Source organism: Oncorhynchus tshawytscha, linkage group LG17, assembly GCF_018296145.1.
Source record: "Oncorhynchus tshawytscha isolate Ot180627B linkage group LG17, Otsh_v2.0, whole genome shotgun sequence".
Lineage (NCBI taxonomy): Eukaryota > Metazoa > Chordata > Actinopteri > Salmoniformes > Salmonidae > Oncorhynchus > Oncorhynchus tshawytscha.
In genome coordinates, this window is record NC_056445.1 from 17,242,489 (window position 1) to 17,264,707 (window position 22,219).

Below are 22,219 nucleotides of genomic sequence, written 5' to 3' on the forward strand. Positions count from 1 at the left end.
AGAGGAGGAATGGGAGAAGGTCATGTGGTCTGATGAGACAAAAATATAGTTTTTTTGGTCTAAACTCCACTCGCCATGTTTGGAGGAAGAAGAAGGATGAGTACAACCCCAAGAACATCATCCCAACCTTGAAGCATGGAGGTGGAAACATCATTCTTTGGGGATGCTTTTCTGCAAAGGGGACAGGACGACTGCACCGTATTGAGGGGAGAATGGATGGGGCCATGTATCGCGAGATCTTGGCCAACAACCTCCTTCTCTCAGTAAGAGCATTGAAGATGGGTCGTGGCTGGGTCTTCCAGCATGACAACGACCCGAAACACACAGCCAGGGCAACTAAGGAGTGGCTCCGTAAGAAGCATCTCAAGGTCCTGGAGTGGCCTAGCCAGTCTCCAGACCTGAACCCAATAGAAAATCTTTGGAGGGAGCTGAAAGTCCGTATTGCCCAGCAACAGCCCCAAAACCTGAAGGATCTGGAGACGGTCTGTATGGAGGAGTGGGCCAAAATTTCTGCTGCAGTGTGTCTCTCTAACTCTGTAATTGCAAACAGGTTTCTTTACCAAATATTAAGTTCTGCTTTTCTGATGTATCAAATACTTATGTCATGCAATAAAATGTTAATTCATTACTTCAAAATCATACAATGTGATTTTCTGGATTTTTGTTTTAGATTCCGTCTCTCATAGTTGAAGTGTACCTATGATAAAAATTACAGACCTCTACATGCTTTGTAAGTAGGAAACACTGCCGATTTTGCAGGTTATCAAATACTTGTTCTCCCCACTGTATATGATGGGTGAGATGTTCTAGCATTGTTTAGCCTATCATGTTTTAGCGCCCCTAACGTGAGAGTTAAGTGTTATTTAATATTAGTTTGTATGCATGCGGAGCATCTATAGATGACGAGTTAGTTGAAGAAGTATGTCTAGACACCCTAAGGTTTGTGTGTTAGCCAAGGAGTGCTTCGTTTGGGGAAGTCACTCAGTAAAGGGACAGGAGGGGGGATGGGGTCTGTGTTTTATGTTCACGTTTATTAATACAGGTGGCATGAAAAGCTCCCGCACGGCGGGACGTTTTCCTTTTGGGTTTTGTATGACAGCAACAATTTGCTCTAAAATAAGAAATGCCACATAGTGACCGAGCACAGAGTAGACCTGGTAGAATAAAGATAGTCAGCTGGAACTGTAATGGCTTAGGGCATGTTGTGAAACGAGCAAAGGTTTGTTCTCAATCTTAAATCACTGGGTGCTGACATAGTGTTTCTTCAAGAAACTCATATTAAACGCTCCGCTCAGGCCAAGCTACGAGTCGACTGGATCGATCAGATATACCAGTCTAATTTTGATGCAAAAGCAAGAGGGGTAGCAATCCTGATAAGGAAAAACATTCCTTTTTGTTTACTCATCCTCGATTTCAGATCCTAATGGTCGGTATATTATTGTGGCTGGTACACTGAATTCGAAACCAATAACTGTGGTCAATTTATATGGACCCAACTTCGATGATCCATAATTTTTTCAAATGGTATTTAAGGCCATATCAAATAGATAGAATAATCCCTTTCTTTTCGTCAGTTCATAAATCATATTCCAGAATTTACTTTTTTGTTGGACTCCAAGCTGCGTTGGTAACCTATCACCCTATACTAATTACGGACCACTCTCTGTCCATGGTGCTGAAACTCGACAATATGTCTACAGGTCGGCGACTTTGGCACTTAGACGCATACTTGTTGAAAGATGAGACTTTTTGTCAGTATTTGAAGGAGCAGATTGCCTTTTTCTTTCGGAGCTAACGACACGGGGGATGTTGACGACTCCACCCTTTGGGAATCTCTAAAGGCTGTGATTAGAGTTTTCATTATTTATTATACATCAGAGAGGAAGAAACGCTCCAATACTAGGATGACAGAAATTGAGAGTTAGGGGAACAGGAGAACGCTTTTAGGACAAATTCCTCGAATGTAGTCCTTGAGAAGATCACAAAGTTGAAATATGAATACAATACCATACTTTTGAAACAGGTTGGCTCTTTACTTGCTAGAACGCAACAAAGTTATTTTGAACTGGGTGACAAACCACAAATTATTAGCAAGACAGCAAAGGCATGTACAGGCATCTAGAGCTTTTTACAAAATAAAAGACGAAGGGTAAAACAGTAACAGATCCGCAGGATATTAATAAATGCTTTGCACAGTTTTACTCAGAGCTATATCAATCAAAATGTGATGCTACTGATCCACAAACTATGGAACGTTTTCTCACTGAATGTGAACTTCCTAAACTAGACAGGGGGGCAGCTGCTGTACCTGATGCTGGGATAACCTCCTAGGAAATTAACACAGCGATAGCACATTTTCCAAACAGAAAGGCCCCTGTGCCTGATGGATATGTAATAGACTGGCGCAGAATTCTATAAGAAGTACTATCTCCACTTATGTTGCGAATGTTTAAACATTCCAAAGAAAATGCCAACTCCCAGAAACAATGTATGAGGCTACAATAGCACTGATCTTGAAAAAAGATAGAGATTCCATGGAGATGTCGTCTTATCGCCCCGTGTTGTTACTCCCCATAGAAAATAAGGTGTTGACAAAGATAATGCAAACCAATTTGAAAAATATATATTTCTGACTTAATACACCCTGACCAGACAGGTTTTATCGGCAGGTAGCCTAGTGGTTAGAGCATTGGACTTGTAACTGAAAGGTTGTCAGCTTGGGGATTCAATCTTGCAAGGTAAAAATCTGCTGTTCTGCTCCTGAATAAGGCAGTTAACCCACTGTTCCTAGGCCGTTATTGAAAACAAGAATTTGTTCTTAACTGACTTGCCTAGTTAAATAAAGGTACAAATAAAATCCCGGGTCGACATATATACTACAATTTCAGACGCCTTTTCAATGTAATGTATCATGATCATAAAGTGGTAATTGCTCTTGACGCAGAGAAGGCGTTTGATCAGATTGAGTGAAAGTATATGATGTCGGTTCTGGAGCATTTCACGTTTGGAAAGGAATTTATTAATTGGATCAGAATTATTTATGCACACCCAATGGCGTCAGTGGTAACCAATCAGGAAATGTCGAAGTCATTCCGCCTGTTCAGGGGCTGCCGACAGGGGTGCCCTGTTTCGCCTGCTCTCTTCGCTATAGCCATGGAACCCCTTTCTACTCTCATTCGTGCATGTGCCGAATCGCTCCGGTTAAAATGAAAGACATGCAGCACAAAATGTCCCTCTTTTGTTTTCATCCAAGCCTAACATTTCTATTCCCCCTTTACTTAACTTGATAAATAGTGCCTTGCGAAAGTATTCGGCCCCCTTGAACTTTGCGACCTTTTGCTACATTTCAGGCTTCAAACATAAAGATATAAAACTGTATTTTTTTGTGAAGAATCAACAACAAGTGGGACACAATCATGAAGTGGAACGACATTTATTGGATATTTCAAACTTTTTTAACAAATCAAAAACTGAAAAATTGGGCGTGCAAAATTATCTCAGGTGAGGACTGGGTAGAAGCTCTCAGGAATATAAACCACAGTTCAGTGAATGCCAGACACAACCGTGTACATAGGTTACGTTACTCAAGTGTTTCTATTTCTGTCTCTCGCTCCCATCTTACACATACACCGTTACACTCTGGTTCTCCTGTTCTTACACCTACACTCTCACATACACCGTTACACTCTGGTTCTCCTGTTCTTACACCTACACTCTCACATACACCGTTACACTCTGGTTCTCCTGTTCTTACACCTACACTCTCACATACACCGTTACACTCTGGTTCTCCTCTTCTTACACCTACACTCTCACATACACCGTTACACTCTGGTTCTCCTCTTCTTACACCTACACTCTCACATACACCGTTACACTCTGGTTCTCCTCTTCTTACACCTACACTCTCACATACACCGTTACACTCTGGTTCTCCTCTTCTTACACCTACACTCTCACATACACCGTTACACTCTGGTTCTCCCGTTCTTACACCTACACTCTCACATACAACCTTACACTCTGGTTCTCCCGTTCTTACACCTACACTCTCACATGCACCGTTACACTCTGGTTCTCCCGTTCTTACACCTACACTCTCACATACACCGTTACACTCTGGTTCTCCTCTTCTTACACCTACACTCTCACATACACCGTTACACTCTGGTTCTCCCGTTCTTACACCTACACTCTCTCACATACACCGTTACACTCTGGTAATTACACCGACACTCTCTCACACACACACCGTTACACTCCGGTTCTCCCGTTCTTACACCGACACTCTCTCACACACACCGTTACACTCCGGTTCTCCCGTTCTTACACCGACACTCTCTCACACACACACCGTTACACTCCGGTTCTCCCGTTCTTACACTCCGGTTCTTCCGTTCTTACACCGACACTCTCTCACACACACCGTTACACTCCGGTTCTCCGTTCTTACACCGACACTCTCTCACACACACACCGTTACACTCCGGTTCTCCCGTTCTTACACCGACACTCTCTCACACACACCGTTACACTCCGGTTCTCCCGTTCTTACACCGACACTCTCACATACACCGTTACACTCTGGTTCTCCTGTTCTTACACCTACACTCTCACATACACCGTTACACTCTGGTTCTCCCGTTCTTCACACACACACTGTTACACTCTCTCACACACACACCGTTACACTCCGGTTCTCCTCTTCTTACACCTACACTCTCACATACACCGTTACACTCTGGTTCTCCTCTTCTTACACCTACACTCTCACATACACCGTTACACTCTGGTTCTCCCTTCTTGCTTCCTCGCTTTTTTTTCCTCCCTCTCTTTCTCCCCCTATTCAAATGATCTGGGGTTTGAGAAGTTGATGAAGTGATTGGACAGAATTCTCTCTTTGTTCAGTTTGGCCCGTTCCTCCCCTTCCTCTTTCCTCACAGATACACATTCACATCATTCTGTTCGGTCTCACACAGAGAAACTCAGTGTTGTGTTTCACTTGTTCCCTCATCTCACTCCCTGTTCACCGAACGAGAAACTGCTAAGCTCTGCATACTTTTGCTAAGTGAACAAGAACACTCATAAACCTTCCCATCTGAAACAATGCACTCAATTGAACATTGTGTTTAGTTTAATCATATTTGTAATCTGGTTAGCGGTTCCTGCAAACTGTTCAAAGTAGTTATTAATCTGTTTTTTGGGGGACAGGTTATTTGTGTAGGAGATTCAAGTGAATATTGAATGATTTGAGTTGCTGATTGTGGTCTGTCACTGTGCAGGTGAATGTGGGGAAGATGGACTCTCCCATAGAGAAGTGGAATCTGATCATAGGAAACCTGGCGCTAAAACAGGTAAACACACACACTGTCCGCCTCATAGTGAGCAGCAATGTTTTTTGCCACTGAGCAAATTTCAGAGCAAACTTGAACGTTGTGAAAATGTTGTACAACTTCCAGCACGTGTTTCATGTGAACACTGAGGCTGTACCCGCTTTAAGTTAGTTATAACAGTGGCCAAGTAAGCTGCTATGGATGTTTGATCTACCAGTGGCCTACCATCAAAATCTATGGAGAAAATGCACCCATTACATTTTATCTTGGAAATAGCTGTTCTATCATTCAGCCTACAGTAGCAGGCAATGTGTCATGTTCAATGTAGGCCTACATTCCATTATATATATTTTTTAAACATGCAGGGCTTGACATTAAACTGTTTATCCACTTTTTCCGTCTGAAAGGGAGCTGACTGAAAATGTTGTTGCTTGATGCAAGAAACCACTTGACAAAATAAATAAAAATGTATTATTATTCCCATGCCATTATTACAGAGAATCAGACAAATTATGCTACCCTCTGCCTATTGGTTACTTAGCTTATTCAAGCCTGTCTCAAAATACTACACTGCCCCTTTAAGACAAAAAAACCTTTTCAAAGAAGTCTAGAAATGTACACGTTTTGTGCTCTTGTAAGCAATCACACCTCTATTGCTGACTACAAATTATAACTGGGCTAATAAATCATTAACTAGCAAAGGAAATTAACAGAATGTGCATGTGGCTACATGCAACTCTCGTTTTGATCTGAAAATCTACTCATGACCGCTCATACTGTAAACACTGTCCAGTTCAAAGTAAATGGCACAGATCCATATGGCAATGGTCTATTTGCATATAGGCCCACTGCAGCTCTGGTTATGCTGCACAGGTCTGTGTAGAGTACGAGTTGAGCAGTGCGTGTCAATGCGTTCTCCCGACAACAATCTCCTGCATATTTTGTTGTGTTTCGGTATGAAAGTGGTTAATATTGTGTTGACTCAATCACAATTGCCATAGTAAAGGGAAACGTTGATCTTTTCTTTCAAAATGGCAACAGTTCACCCACCTGGCGCGCAGGGCAGCTGAATCGGGTTCACCTACCGCCAATAGCCCGAGACCAAAATAAATAAAAATAGGAACTTTAGGCTTTATCGTTGTTGTTTTTTTTACAGAAATCTTTTGCAATCCAACTAGGAATGCCTGGGCGAACACTGCTCTAGAAAGTTGAGTAAAGTTCAATCTCATGCTTCTCACAGTGAGCTAATATTTGTTCTGTGTGGCAGTCCCGGGGGAGCTGCGCGCCTGTGTTCGTCTTAGAGGGATCATTGGCGAGCGGTTTTGAATTTGTGCCCTTATCTCCCAATCTGTTTATCTGCGTAGTATGTGTACTTCTGGTTAGTACTTGTGTTAATTATTGACTGAGTGTTTTAATGTTGATAGTGTATCATATAATAGGAAAACATTGTTAAAACAGGTTGATGTTATTCCTGTTAACCCTTCCCCCACACCTCTCCCTTTCTCTCATTCCCTAAGTTCCTTCTCCCTCTGTCATCCTCTCTCTCTCTCCTTCTAGGTACAGGCTACAGTAGTAGGCTTCCTGGCAGCAGTGGCGGCAGTGGTTCTGGGTTGGATCCCAGAGGGGAAGTTCCAGATGAGTCATGCTGTTCTGCTCTGCTCTGCCAGCGTGGCCACTGCCTTCATAGCCTCTATGCTGCAGGGTACAGACACACACACACACACAAATAGATAAGGACACACACATGTACTCTGATATGGAATGTGCGCATTCAGACAATCAAACAGTCACAGCCCAACATATTATCGCCTACTGCTGATGGGTCTCATGTTATACACACTGCTCAAAAAAATAAAGGGAACACTAAAATAACACATCCTAGATCTGGATAAATGAAATATTCTTATTAAATACTTTTTTATTTACATAGTTGAATGTGCTGACAATAAAATCACACAACAATTATCAATGGAAATCAAATGTATCAACCCATGGAGGTCTGGATTTGGAGTCACACTCAAAATTAAAGTGGAAAACCACACTACAGGCTGATCCAACTTTGATGTAATGTCCTTTAAAACAAGTCAAAATGAGGCTCAGTAGTGTGTGTGGCCTCCACATCCCTGTATGACCTCCCTACAATGCCTGGGCATGCTCCTGATGAGGTGGCGGATGGTCTCCTGAGGGATCTCCTCCCAGACCTGGACTAAAGCATCCGCCAACTCCTGAACAGTCTGTGGTGCAACGTGGTGTTGGTGGATGGAGCGAGACATGATGTCCCAGATGTGCTCAATTGGATTCAGGTCTGGGGAACGGGCGGGCCAGTCCATAGCATCAATGCCTTCCTCTTGCAGGAACTGCTGACACACTCCAGCCACATGAGGTCTATCATTGTCTTGCATTAGGAGGAACCCAGGGCCAACCGCACCAGCATATGGTCTCACAAGGGGTCTGAGGATTTCATCTCAGTACCTAATGGCAGTCAGGCTACCTCTGGCGAGCACATGGAGGGCTGTGCGGCCCCCCCAAAGAAATGCCACCCCACACCATGACTGACCCACCGCCAAACCGTTCATGCTGGAGGATGTTGCAGGCAGCAGAACGTTCTCCACGGCGTCTCTAGACTGTCACGTCTGTCACATGTGCCCAGTGTGAACCTGCTTTCATCTGTGAAGAGCACAGGGCGCCAGTGCTGAATTTGCCAATCTTGGTGTTCAATGGCAAATGCCAAACGTCCTGCACGGTGTTGGGCTGTAAGCACAGCCCCAACCTGTGGACGTCAGGCCCTCATACCACCCTCATGGAGTCTGTTTCTGATCGTCTGAGCAGACACATGCACATTTGTGGCCTGCTGGAGGTCATTTTGCAGGGCTCTGGCAGTGCTCCTCCGCTCTGGCACTGCTTTCCACCTGTTGTCTATTCCATTTGCACAACAGCATGTGAAATTTATTGTCATTCAGTGTTGCTTCCTAAGTGGACAGTTTGATTTCACAGAAGTGTGATTGACTTGGTGTTACATTGTGTTGTTTAAGTGTTCCCTTCATTTTTTTGAGCAGTGTATTAGTAACACACACATGGAAGGTTGAGGTATGTGCAGGCATGTCGCCTTGACCTCTGTACCGTCTGAACCCCAGGCTTCATCATGGTGGGGGTGATCGTGGGCTCCAAGAAGACGGGCATCAACCCCGACAACGTGGCTACGCCCATCGCCGCCAGCTTCGGTGACCTCATCACCCTGGCCATCCTGGCCTGGATCAGCCAGGGACTCTACAACTGCCTGGGTGAGAGGAGGAGGGTTTGGACTAGATACTTCCAGATTGAAATAAGACACACAAGCAGTCAACTATTTTTTGACCCTCTATATTGAGTTCACAATCCTTCACTTCATCCTTCCTCTGTTTGTTTTATTTCCTCTTGAAAAATGGTGAATAATATATCTGTCCAACAGTGTAAAGAAATTATCCATTTAGAATCAGACTGCATTGTTCAACCACTAGATGGCACTCTTACGCTGTTATTTTTTTGTGTCATTGCTAGTAATTCATCAGAACAGACCATATCTTTCTCTCCCTCGCTTTCCCTCTCTCCATCTCCCACTCCATAGTCCATATTTAATATATGCCATGCCCAGCCTCACACACGCTTTCTCGTGTTACATTACCCAATACAGTGGACCAGCAAGCTTTTCCCTTGAAAAGTGTATTTTACTAACCTTGACGTGTCTGTGCCCTATGAAACAAGAATTCATCACCAGACCAGACTCCAGAACTATGAAAGGCTACAGTAAAACATCTGAGATAATTTAATACAAGAGTTGTTCATATTTTCATACCAGCTCAGTAAACCTGTCTGGCCTTGCCTGGTGGTGTAGGACAGGCTGTGTTCCAAATGACACTCTATTCCCTATGGGCCCTGGTCAAAAGTAGTGCACTACGTAGAGCATAGGGTGCCATTTGGGATGTTACCACAGAGGACAGTGTCTCTGTTGTAAGGGCCAGCCGTGTCCGTCCCGTCCGCTGTGTTCTGCCTAATTGGACTAATGTGCAGTTTACTCATAGCTAAAGTGAATCATTTTAACCTGATGGTGTACAGAGATATCCAGGAGACTCTATCCCAAATATATATATATATATATATATATATATATATATATATATATATACCCACACCCAAGGCCACGGTTTGCTACTGCAAACATTTATTTTAAGACCTAAATCTGAAACGTGGTGAGGGAATGGTGAACCACAGTGACACCGAGTCAAGTCTAAACCCAGGGACTGGTGGGTATACCTGTGTCATCATGACTGGGACTATTACCCAATTCTACCCACTGTGACTACATGGAGCTCCCTTCTCTGGGTTTTATATCTATGTCTTCAGGGGGTTGATGATGAGGGCCATTAAGTGTGTGGAATGGTGAGATGAACATCTGGTAAGGAGAAGGGGATGATGGAGTTACATATCTCACTACTAGGCACTAAGAGGGTGTTTTCCCCTTCTCTATTCTCCAACATCACTCTGATTTAGTGCTGTAATAATCATTAGAGTTGTAAACCCGCACAGGTGTGTGCGCATGCAAATTTCAGTATAAAGTAGACCCCTCCAAAGATAGTGTCTTGCTAGTGAGTGAGGATCTGTTTCTCAGGTCTTTAAAGTTAGATGTCCTGTAGCTACTGTACTGAGTCATACAAATACAGTACTTCTCCTTGTTTGTTATGAATCTCTGTTGTTTTCTTGCTCGGTGTCATGCTGTCTTTACTGTGGAGAGGAGAGACAGTATCTCCCCCCTGCTCGGTGTCATGCTGTCTTTCCTGGGGAGAGGAGAGACAGTATCTCCCCCCTGCTTGGTGTCATGCTGTCTTTCCTGGGGAGAGGAGAGACAGTATCTCCCCCTGCTCTGTGTCATGCTGTCTTTACTGTGGAGAGGAGAGACAGTATCTCCCCCTGCTCTGTGTCATGGTGTCTTTACTGTGGAGAGGAGAGACAGTATCTCCCCCCTGCTCTGTGTCATGCTGTCTTTACTGTGGAGAGGAGAGACAGTATCTCCCCCTGCTCTGTGTCATGCTGTCTTTCCTGGGGAGAGGAGAGACAGTATCTCCCCCTGCTCTGTGTCATGCTGTCTTTACTGTGGAGAGGAGAGACAGTATCTCCCCCCTGCTCGGTGTCATGCTGTCTTTCCTGGGGAGAGGAGAGACAGTATCTCCCACCTGCTCTGTGTCATGCTGTCTTTCCTGGGGAGAGGAGAGACAGTATCTCCCCCTGCTCTGTGTCATGCTGTCTTTCCTGGGGAGAGGAGAGACTATCTCCCCCTGCTCTGTGTCATGCTGTCTTTCCTGGGGAGAGGAGAGACTATCTCCCCCCTGCTCTGTCAATCCTCATGAAGCTTAAGCTGATAAATTGTGTTTGTTGTTTTGTTGTTGTAACTCCCACCAGTTGTTTCACTCTGGGGATTATATCTGTTTTTAATTCTCCCCTTTCCTCTCTGCCTCTCTCTCTGCCTCTCTCTGTCTGCCTTTGTGTACATATCTACCTCTGCACATTGATTTGGTACTCCCTGTATATAGCTCTCTTCTTGTGTATAGCTCTCTCCTTGTGTATAGCTCTATTCTTGTGTATAGCTCTATTCTTGTGTATAGCTCTTCTTGTGTATAGCTCTCCTTGTGTATAGCTCTATTCTTGTGTATAGCTCTATTCTTGTGTATAGCTCTATTCTTGTGTATAGCTCTATTCTTGTGTATAGCTCTATTCTTGTGTATAGCTCTATTCTTGTGTATAGCTCTATTCTTGTGTATAGCTCTATTCTTGTGTATAGCTCTATTCTTGTGTATAGCTCTCCTTGTGTATAGCTCTCCTTGTGTATAGCTCTATTCTTGTGTATAGCTCTATTCTTGTGTATAGCTCTATTCTTGTGTATAGCTCTTCTTGTGTATAGCTCTCCTTGTGTATAGCTCTATTCTTGTGTATAGCTCTCTCCTGTAGCTCTTCTTGTGTATAGCTCTATTCTTGTGTATAGCTCTATTCTTGTGTATAGCTCTCTATTCTTGTGTATAGCTCTATTCTTGTGTATAGCTCTATTCTTGTGTATAGCTCTATTCTTGTGTATAGCTCTATTCTTGTGTATAGCTCTATTCTTGTGTATAGCTCTATTCTTGTGTATAGCTCTCCTTGTGTATAGCTCTCCTTGTGTATAGCTCTCCTTGTGTATAGCTCTCCTTGTGTATAGCTCTCCTTGTGTATAGCTCTATTCTTGTGTATAGCTCTATTCTTGTGTATAGCTCTATTCTTGTGTATAGCTCTATTCTTGTGTATAGCTCTATTCTTGTGTATAGCTCTATTCTTGTGTATAGCTCTATTCTTGTGTATAGCTCTATTCTTGTGTATAGCTCTATTCTTGTGTATAGCTCTATTCTTGTGTATAGCTCTATCCTTGTGTATAGCTCTCTCCTTGTGTATAGCTCTCCTTGTGTATAGCTCTCCTTGTGTATAGCTCTATTCTTGTGTATAGCTCTCTTGTGTATAGCTCTTCTTGTGTATAGCTCTATTCTCTCCTTGTGTATAGCTCTCTTGTGTATAGCTCTATTCTTGTGTATAGCTCTATTCTTGTGTATTCTTGTGTAGCTCTATTCTTGTGTATAGCTCTATTCTTGTGTATAGCTCTATTCTTGTGTATAGCTCTATTCTTGTGTATAGCTCTATTCTTGTGTATAGCTCTATTCTTGTGTATAGCTCTCTATTCTTGTGTATAGCTCTATTCTTGTGTATAGCTCTATTCTTGTGTATAGCTCTATTCTTGTGTATAGCTCTATTCTTGTGTATAGCTCTTGTGTATATTCTTGTGTATAGCTCTTGTGTATATTCTTGTGTATAGCTTGTGTATCTCTTCTTGTGTATAGCTCTATTCTTGTGTATAGCTCTCTTGTGTATAGCTCTTGTGTATAGCTCTATTCTTGTGTATAGCTTGTGTATAGCTCTATTCCTTGTGTATAGCTCTATTCTTGTGTATAGCTCTCTCCTTGTGTATAGCTCTCTCCTTGTGTATAGCTCTCTCCTTGTGTATAGCTCTATTCTTGTGTATAGCTCTCTCCTTGTGTATAGCTCTATTCTTGTGTATAGCTCTATTAGCTCTATTCTTGTGTATAGCTCTATTCTTGTGTATAGCTCTATTCTTGTGTATAGCTCTATTCTTGTGTATGTATAGCTCTATTCTTGTGTATAGCTCTCTCCTTGTGTATAGCTCTCTCCTTGTGTATAGCTCTATTCTTGTGTATAGCTCTCTCCTTGTGTATAGCTCTAGCTCCTTGTGTATAGCTCTCTCTTGTGTATAGCTCTCTTCTTGTGTATAGCTCTATTCTTGTGTATAGCTCTATTCTTGTGTATAGCTCTATTCTTGTGTATAGCTCTATTCTTGTGTATAGCTCTATTCTTGTGTATAGCTCTATTCTTGTGTATAGCTCTCTCCTTGTGTATAGCTCTATTCTTGTGTATAGCTCTCTCCTTGTGTATAGCTCTCTCCTTGTGTATAGCTCTCTCCTTGTGTATAGCTCTATTCTTGTGTATAGCTCTATTCTTGTGTATAGCTCTATTCTTGTGTATAGCTCTATTCTTGTGTATAGCTCTATTCTTGTGTATAGCTCTCTCCTTGTGTATAGCTCTCTCCTTGTGTATAGCTCTCTCCTTGTGTATAGCTCTCTCCTTGTGTATAGCTCTATTCTTGTGTATAGCTCTATTCTTGTGTATAGCTCTCTCCTTGTGTATAGCTCTCTCCTTGTGTATAGCTCTCTCCTTGTGTATAGCTCTATTCTTGTGTATAGCTCTATTCTTGTGTATAGCTCTCCTTGTGTATAGCTCTCTTCTTGTGTATAGCTCTCCTTGTGTATAGCTCTCCTTGTGTATAGCTCTCTTCTTGTGTATAGCTCTATTCTTGTGTATAGCTCTATTCTTGTGTATAGCTCTATTCTTGTGTATAGCTCTATTCTTGTGTATAGCTCTCCTTGTGTATAGCTCTATCCTTGTGTATAGCTCTATTCTTGTGTATAGCTCTATTCTTGTGTATAGCTCTATTCTTGTGTATAGCTCTCTCCTTGTGTATAGCTCTCTCCTTGTGTATAGTGTATATAGCTCTATTCTTGTGTATAGCTCTATTCTTGTGTATAGCTCTCTCCTTGTGTATAGCTCTCTCCTTGTGTATAGCTCTCTCCTTGTGTATAGCTCTCTCCTTGTGTATAGCTCTATTCTTGTGTATAGCTCTCTCCTTGTGTATAGCTCTCTCCTTGTGTATAGCTCTCTCCTTGTGTATAGCTCTCTCCTTGTGTATAGCTCTATTCGATCTTGTCTCATGTATTTTTTTTCCTTTTGTGTTAGTTAGTTCTGCATCGTTGGGAAATGTTCTTAAACAAGATTTTCACTGTAAAAGTCTGCACCAGTTGTATTCGGAGTTGTATTCGGAATTCATTTTGATTTGTCTCTCTCGCTCTCTGTCTCTGTAGACTCTCACCCGTACGCGTCGTCCCTGGTGTGTGCCTTCTTCCTGTCTCTGACTCCAGTGTGGATGGTGATCTCCTCCAAACACCCGGCCAGCCGCACCCTGCTCTACTCCGGCTGGGAGCCTGTCATCACTGCCATGGTCATCAGCAGGTGTGTGTGTGGATGCACTCGCTCACTGTCAGAGAGAAGTTGCACATTCACGTGATCAGAATAATAGCACCATTTAATGTGTGAATGTTCTGTGCTCTGCAGTATCGGAGGTCTCATCTTGGACAAAACAGTGTCTGACCCGAACCTGGCTGGCATAGTGGTGTACACCCCTGTCATTAATGGTGAGACGCAATATCACTGACTGATTAGACACACTGTGCAGGTTTACAATGTGACTGACACTGTGCAGGTTTACAATGTGACTGACACTGTGCGGGTTTACAATGTGACTGACACACTGTGAGGTTTACAATGTGACTGACACACTGTGCGGGTTTACAATGTGACTGACACACTGTGCAGGTTTACAATGTGACTGACACACTGAGGGTTTACAATGTGACTGACACACTGAGGGTTTACAATGTGACTGACACACTGTGAGGGTTTACAATGTGACTGACACACTGTGCGGGTTTACAATGTGACTGACACACTGAGGGTTTACAATGTGACTGACACACTGAGGGTTTACAATGTGACTGACACACTGTGGGTTTACAATGTGACTGACACACTGTGCGGGTTTACAATGTGACTGACACACTGAGGGTTTACAATGTGACTGACACACTGAGGGTTTACAATGTGACTGACACACTGAGGGTTTACAATGTGACTGACACACTGAGGGTTTACAATGTGACTGACACACTGTGAGGGTTTACAATGTGACTGACACACTGAGGGTTTACAATGTGACTGACACACTGAGGGTTTACAATGTGACTGACACACTGAGGGTTTACAATGTGACTGACACACTGAGGGTTTACAATGTGACTGACACACTGAGGGTTTACAATGTGACTGACACACTGAGGGTTTACAATGTGACTGACACACTGAGGGTTTACAATGTGACTGACACACTGAGGGTTTACAATGTGACTGACACACTGAGGGTTTACAATGTGACTGACACACCGTGCGGGTTTACAATGTGACTGACACACCGTGCGGGGTTACAATGTGACTGACACACTGTGCGGGGTTACAATGTGACTGAATTTACATTCAAACTTAGTTAGAAAAATTGTGAGTAATGGACTAAACACAAACGTCTGTCTCTGTATCACTGCTACTGTCACCCTCCTCCCATCCTTACTGGGGGATCGTTGCCAAGGCTGTTGCTGGCATTTCGACAACCAGAGATCAGCTTTTAATTAAACATTGTTAATGAGAGACATTTAACTCGATGGAAGACGACTGTGTGCCTCTAATCGATGTTACTGCTGAGATGTCAACAAATCAGGAAATGGCTGGGTGATCTGGGAAGTGTGTTTGTGTGTGTCAGTGTGTGTGTGTCAGGGTGTGTAGGGGGACCACACAGACAAATGATTCTGGGGCTGTAAAAGGGAGGTTTCATCACCAACCCTGTAACTATCTGTGATTTACAACACATAGTGGTTACTATCTTATAGGGAGGAGGAGATGAATAGACTGAGCCTTTGATGCTTTCACTCTGAACATGCACAGATCCTCTCTTCTAAACTAGAGACCGAATATAAGAAGAGAGATGAGTGAAGCTGGGAAAGGAGACTGGAATGGGAGAAAGGAAAATGGAGATGAGATGTGGAGAGGCAGGCAGAGATTCTGTTGTCCCAGAGCTACTCCGATGGGGCGGGAGATAGTGGGAGACGGGACCCCCTGTGGTCTACCCTCAACCCACCCCTCCTCTCCCGCCGTGAGACCCAGTGACCCAAATTACAGCAGCTAGCCCACCTGCTGAGGTGGAACCACCACACTCCCCAGACCTCTGGAGGGGAGGGAGGAGAGGGATTGAGTGGTGGACTGGAGATGGATGAGGGGTGCAATGAAAGTGAGGGATGTGGTGGAATCAGAAGGGGGGTGATTAGGCAGGGAGGAGTGGATAGGGATAAGATTGTGGGGAGAGAGGCGTGAGGAGGGTGGGGAGTTCTATTTAGCCGCAACATGGAGAAGTTAAATGTCAGTGAAGATACGGAGAGGCAGCAAAGATTGGATTAAGTGGCCATAATCTCTGGGCAGCAGAGGTATCTGTCCTCATTTAGGCCCGCCTGATCAGGCTAACAAGCACCGGAGGGGAGATAAGCCCAGCTACCCCAAAATATGCCCCTCTCCAAAACACAACCCCAAATTCTCTTTCTGTCCCTTTCTGTCTCAGCGACCACAGCCTCTCTCATCTCCTCCTACTTTCTGTCAGTGTTGTCTGTCTCATACACTATTTTGGGTTGGAGTGGTTGTCTGGTCTGCCCACCTGGAAGCTCTGAGTGTTTCTACATTTCCTGTGCTGCGTGGCTAGACTACTCTGAGTCACCTGACTGACTGTGTGTGTGGATATAAATTGCCTTGTCCTGCTGTTTTCAATGTTCCTCTGCTTGATACAAATTACAATCTATATGAGGAAGCTGAGCAGAATTAGATGGGGCACACTGTCAGTTTTTCTCCCCCATTTCTCCTTTTTATCTCTGTCCCCTACTTTCCCTGTCTGTCTATCCCCACCTCTCTCATTTTCCCCTCCTCTCTCTCTCTCTCTCTAATGCAGTTATCCCACACAGTAATATGTATTCATTATGTCTCAGACTGTGGTGATGCATCACTCCTGTCTCATGCTCCTTCTGGCTGCATTCCAAACCAGAACTCACACCCTTCCCTCTGTCCTAATTGATCTGGAAGGACTTGATATGTGAAAGTAATATGACAGAAACTACAGTCCGTCCCTGCTCTTTGGAGGGAGAGGTTGGGTTACCTCAGATCTGTGACTGGAAGGCATCACCTGTTTAGGGAAGGATACAAATCTGAGTCCTCGCATTTCTCTCTAACCCTCACTTCTGCTCTATACTCAGCTGCCTCCAGTCAGCTTCAGCCCTAAGCCTGCCTGTTCTGTCTGTTCTCCAGGTATTGGGGGGAACCTGGTAGCCATCCAGTCTAGCCGTATCTCCACTCACTTGCACTTCCACAGTGCTCCTGGGGAGGTACCAGAGGAAGCCAAGGGCTGCTACTACCCCTGCCGCACCTTCTGTGGCACAGGTAAAGCACCTAACCAATACTTAAACTGTAAAAATGTGATCTGTTTTAAACAGGGCATCCTGCAGGACAGATTGCTTAACCTAGAGATAGTTCTCCCCCTCTTCAAGTCCCTCTCGCTGTGATTTTAAGACATAAATTGTAGGTGCTGCAGAAGGTCTACCCCATAATTATCTCCCTAGTCAGTGTTTACGCTGACAGATACACAGGTTAGAAACCGTCTTAGCATCTGTTCTATTGTTAGACTCAGTTGCACAGTTCCAACTCCTCTCGTCTCCTCTCTCTCAGGAGCCAATCACCGTTCGGCCCAGGTGCTGCTCCTATTGGTGCTCCCGGGTCACCTGATCTTCCTGTACACCATCCACCTGATGAAGAGCGGCCACACCACCCTGACGCCTATCTTCATGACTGTCTACCTGGCTGCCGCCCTCTTACAGGTGTGTGTGTGTGTGTGTGATGGGGTAGTTCCTTTGCAAACTACCCATAGTCTGTAAGTTCTTTTTCCAACTGTGACCTTCATCTGTGCTTGAGAATTCACTGGCTGACATGACTTTCTATTAAAAGCTGTTATTTTGCAAGACATTATTATTAGTGTCACTATTATTGTGACACTATCAAAAGCGAGCTTCGTTCAGAGCCCCTTTTTCACTCTGCTTTCAAAACGCTTAAACATAAATGAACCACACGCATGATGAACGTCAACTTGAGATGAGAGTGCTCCTTACTAAGTGACATTTGAAGGGAAATCAGGTGCGGCAGATTGCCTAGTGGTTAAGAGCATTGGGCCAGTAACCGAAACGTCGCTGGTTTGAATCCCCTAGCCCGACTAGGTGAAAAATCTGTCGACGTACCCTTGAGCAAGGTACTTAACCCTAATTGCTCCTGTAGATTTCTCTGCATAAGAGCATCTGTAAATGTAGAATGTAGAATGTAAATGTAGAAATGTGTGTATCCTAAGCATTCCTAGAGCTCTGATTTTATCCCTGAGGAAGTCTGACTTGTGTGTGTTTTACCACTTTGATGGCATTAGGATCGATTATGGAAGCAAAGGCTCAGAATGTGAATTGGTGCTTATACTATCAGGAATGTGTGGTATTTTCTAGGTGCGCGTTTGCTCTCTGCAAACGCACTCCTGGTGGATTGTTGTACACAGCAAGGCCTAACTGCCATCCTGGGAGTCTTGGTTCCATACAACTTAGCTTTGATAGTCTGGGTGTCAATGCTTACTCACTGGTCTTTACAGGAAGGAAGACATATGTTAGTTGCCATTTCTACTACATACTATGAGCAGGAGGGTATATGATAACATTATTACAGTATTAACAGATTGAGAAGAGCAGGCTGTAGTTGTTTTAGAGCAGTGGTTCCAAACCAGGGGTACTAGGACACCTGGGGATACTTGGCCTATCCACAAGGGGTGCTTGAGCATACTCCAGACACCATAGGCCTACTGGTAAAATGCACATGAGGTGCTACTTCAGAGGTACTCTGGGCAGAGCATAATTCAGTTGGTGGTACAGTAACCAGAAAGGGTTGGGAAGCACTGTTTTAGAGTGTTCAGCCGCGTGTAAATATGTTTGCTCTGTACCTTTAAGAGAAGCAATAAGCAAACCACACTTTGCTGAAGTGAAAGTAAAGTGAAGAGACTTGTATCAGGCACTGAAACCCTACTCCTCGTCAGAAGTCTTGCTACACAACTACGTTGCGTTCTGTCTCTGAGCGCCTTATTAATCAACATCAACACAGGTGAGTTTAAAAAAACGTTTACCTGGACAAGTAGTAACATAAACCTCATACCGTAGCATGATGACTTGTTAAATATGTCTGCCTTTGGTAAAGGTCTTTTTCACAATGAAGTAGTAACATAAACCTCATACCGTAGCATGATGACTTGTTAAATATGTCTGCCTTTGGTAAAGGTCTTTTTCACAATGAAGTAGTAAAACGGGCTGGTACCTTTTTTTTTTTTTTTTTTTCAAATATTTAAATACAGAAGATTGGTTAGAATTAATGTCTGGCTTGCTTGACAACTCTGAATCCATTATTGAGTTGGTTATTTTTAATATAGAGAGCCAACTGAGTCCAGGAAATGCTTTATGGTTTCACCCTTGGTCTCTGTCTAGATATGACCACCTCCAGCAGTCTCCTGTCTGAAGAGCAGTTCCTGTGCTCTGTCTGTCTGGATGTGTTCACTGAGCCAGTCTCTATTCCATGTGGACACAACTACTGCAAGGCCTGTATCAGTGGATACTGGGATACCAGTGACATGTGCCAGTGTCCATTATGTAAGGAGATTTTCTACAGAGAACCTGTGCTTCGTGTCAACACAAAGTTCAGAGAGATTGTAGAGAATTTTAAGGAGATGAGAGTCAGAGGTAAAGATGAGTCCCCTGCCAAGCCTGGAGAAGTGTCCTGTGACTTCTGCACTGAGATGAAGCTCAAGGCCCTGAAGTCCTGTCTGGTGTGTCAGACCTCTTACTGTGAGACTCACCTGGAGCCTCATCAGAGAGTCCCAGCCTTAAAGAGACACAAGCTGATCAACCCTGTGGAGAACCTGGAAGACAGGATGTGTAAGAAGCACGACAGACCTCTAGAGATGTTCTGTAGGAGTGACCAGACTTGTGTGTGTCAATTCTGTACTGAGACAGACCACAAGACTCATGACACTGTCCCTCTAGAGGAAGCGTATGGAGAGAGGAAGGCTGAACTGGGGAAGACTGAGACAGAAGTACAGCAGATGATCCAGGAGAGACTGAAGAAGGTTCAGGAGATCAAACATTCAGTAGATCTGAGTCAGAAAGATGCAGAGAGGGAGATATCAGACAGTGTACAGGTCTTCACTGCTCTGGTTCGCTCCATTGAGAGAAGCCAGACTGAGCTCATTGAGGTGATTGATGAGAAGCAGAAAGCAGCAGAGAGGCAGGCTGAAGGGCTCATTAAAGACCTGGAGCAGGAAATCACTGAGCTACAGAGGAGAAGCACTGAACTGGAGCAGCTCTCACACACTGAGGACCACCTCCACCTCCTACAGAGCTGTCCATCCCTCTGCACCCCTCCACCCACCAAGGACTGGTCTAGAATCAGTGTTCACAGTGATATGTGTGTGGGGACTGTGAGGAGAGCTGTGTCTCAAGTGGAGGAGACTATTTTAAGTGAAGTGAAGATGTTGTGTGATGCTGAGTTGAAGAAGATTCAGCAGTATGCAGTAGATGTGACTCTGGACCCTGATACAGCACATAATGGTCTCATCATGTCTGAGGATGGGAAAAGGGTGAAACATGGAGATCCAAAACAACATCTCCCAGACTACCCAGAGAGGTTCAATTATTTTGTCTGTGTATTGGGAAAGGAGGACTTGTCCTCAGGTAGATTTTACTATGAGGTGATGGTTAAGGGAAAGACTAAGTGGGATTTAGGAGTGGTCAGAGAGTCCATCAACAGGAAGGGGGATATCACAGTGAGCGCTGGGAATGGATGCTGGACTCTGTGCCTGAGGAATGGAGACCAGTACAAGGCTCTTTCTAGCCCCAGTGTCCTGCTTTCCCTGAGAGAGAAGCCCCAGAAGGTGGGGGTGTTTGTGGATTATGAAGAGGGTCAGGTCTCCTTTTATGATGTGGAGGCCAGGTCTCATATCTACTCTTTCACTGGCTGCACCTTCACTGAGAAACTATATCCATTCTTTAGCCCATGTCTTAATGATGGTGGTAAAAACTCTGCCCCTCTGATCATCTCTCCTGTCAATGACAGACTGAATTTATCCTTAAAGCATAGTTGATGGGCATTCTTTGGAGACTGCAGTGTCATATGAATGTCACAAATGGTTGTCTATGTCCTTATACTCCTTAATTATATCTAGTCTCTCTCATTGTTATGAAAAATCAAAGCAGTAAACATATCCCCACTCCTAAAAAGTTGTAATAAATAATTCCCTAATAAAATGCTTATAGAGAAGGGTTTCTAGGGTCCCCCCCCCCCCATATTTGCATGTAATGCCATAGCATCCCTCTTTCACAGGGGACAATGAGGAATTCTCTCTTTCTCTCAATGATATTTATATGAATCCTTTAAAGTAGCTTGAATCAGGGGAACTTGATTCTTGGTCTGGGGTTGTGGTCTCTGATTGTGCTAGTGGTAAGTCCTCACATTGCTTTGTATGTCTTTACTGCTTGTGTCAGAGATGCCTTTGTGCAAAAGGGAGAGGTTTGCCCTGGTAGTCCTGGGAGGGGACTTGAAAGAAGGTGCATAGGCATGCTTCCCAAAGAAGGGTGTTGCAACTATACACCTAGTTTTCAAACGTTGCTATGGGCACAGCCTAACAATGGAAGTGAAGGCTTCGACTTCTGCTTTACTTCCCACCTCGGTGGGTGACAAACTTGCCAGAGTAAATTATTTTAAGGAGTCAATTTAGAGCATAAAACTCAAGTAGGCCTGAACAAGTATAAGTGTTATGTCATATTTAATTCACGTTCGCTAACATTAGCTAGGCCTACTAGTTTGGTTGTAGTAACGTTAGTTGTGTCTGAGTTAAGGGCCATCAACTAAGCCAATAACGATAACTATAGACTAATTTACAGTGCATTCGGGAAGTATTCAGACTCCTTGACTTTTTCCACATTTTTTACGTTACAGCCGTATTCCTAAATGGATTAAATCATTTTTTCCCCTCATCAATCTACACACAATACCCCATACATTTTGCCAATTTATTACAAATGCAAAACTGAAATATAACTTTAACGTAAGTATTCAGACCCTTTACTCAGTACTTTGTTGAAGCACCTTTTGCAGCGATAACAGCTTCGAGTCTTTGGTATGACACTACAAGCTTGGCACATCTGTATTTGGGGAGTTTCTCACATTCTTCTCTGCAGATCCTCTCAATCTCTGTCAGGTTGGATGGGGAGTGTCGCTGCACAGCTATATTTTAAGGCCTCTCCAGAGATGTCTAGGCTCTGGAGCAGGTTTTCATCAAGGATCTCTCTGTACTTTGTTCCGTTCATCTTTCCCTCAATCCTAACTAGTCTCCCAGTCCCTGCCGCTGATGCTGCCACCACCATGCATCACTGTAGGGATGGTGACACTTGGCATTCAGGCCAAAGAGTTCAATTTTGGTTTCATCAGACCAGAGAATCTTGTTTCTCATGGTCGGAGAGTCTTTAGGTGTCTTTTAGCAAACTCCAAGT

The 22,219-nt window shown here is 43.8% G+C and overlaps 2 protein-coding genes across 2 annotated transcripts in view; both read left to right on the forward strand.

Annotated features, from left to right (window-relative positions):
- Nucleotides 1-22,219, forward strand: part of LOC112216944 (solute carrier family 41 member 2-like) — a 41,912-nt gene that overhangs the window by 4,238 nt on the left and 15,455 nt on the right. Inside the window, exons 4-10 of the mRNA XM_024377104.2 lie at nucleotides 5,283-5,354; nucleotides 6,891-7,035; nucleotides 8,468-8,614; nucleotides 13,820-13,967; nucleotides 14,070-14,149; nucleotides 16,908-17,039; nucleotides 17,325-17,473. Coding sequence (XP_024232872.2) covers nucleotides 5,283-5,354; nucleotides 6,891-7,035; nucleotides 8,468-8,614; nucleotides 13,820-13,967; nucleotides 14,070-14,149; nucleotides 16,908-17,039; nucleotides 17,325-17,473 — 873 coding nt within the window. The remainder of the gene's footprint in view (nucleotides 1-5,282; nucleotides 5,355-6,890; nucleotides 7,036-8,467; nucleotides 8,615-13,819; nucleotides 13,968-14,069; nucleotides 14,150-16,907; nucleotides 17,040-17,324; nucleotides 17,474-22,219) is intronic.
- LOC112216945 (zinc finger protein RFP-like) lies at nucleotides 17,480-21,868 on the forward strand. Its single transcript, XM_024377105.2, has 2 exons — nucleotides 17,480-18,782; nucleotides 19,160-21,868. Exon 2 carries the CDS (start codon nucleotides 19,162-19,164, stop codon nucleotides 20,809-20,811), a length of 1,650 nt encoding a protein of 549 aa, XP_024232873.2. The 5' UTR covers nucleotides 17,480-18,782; nucleotides 19,160-19,161; the 3' UTR covers nucleotides 20,812-21,868.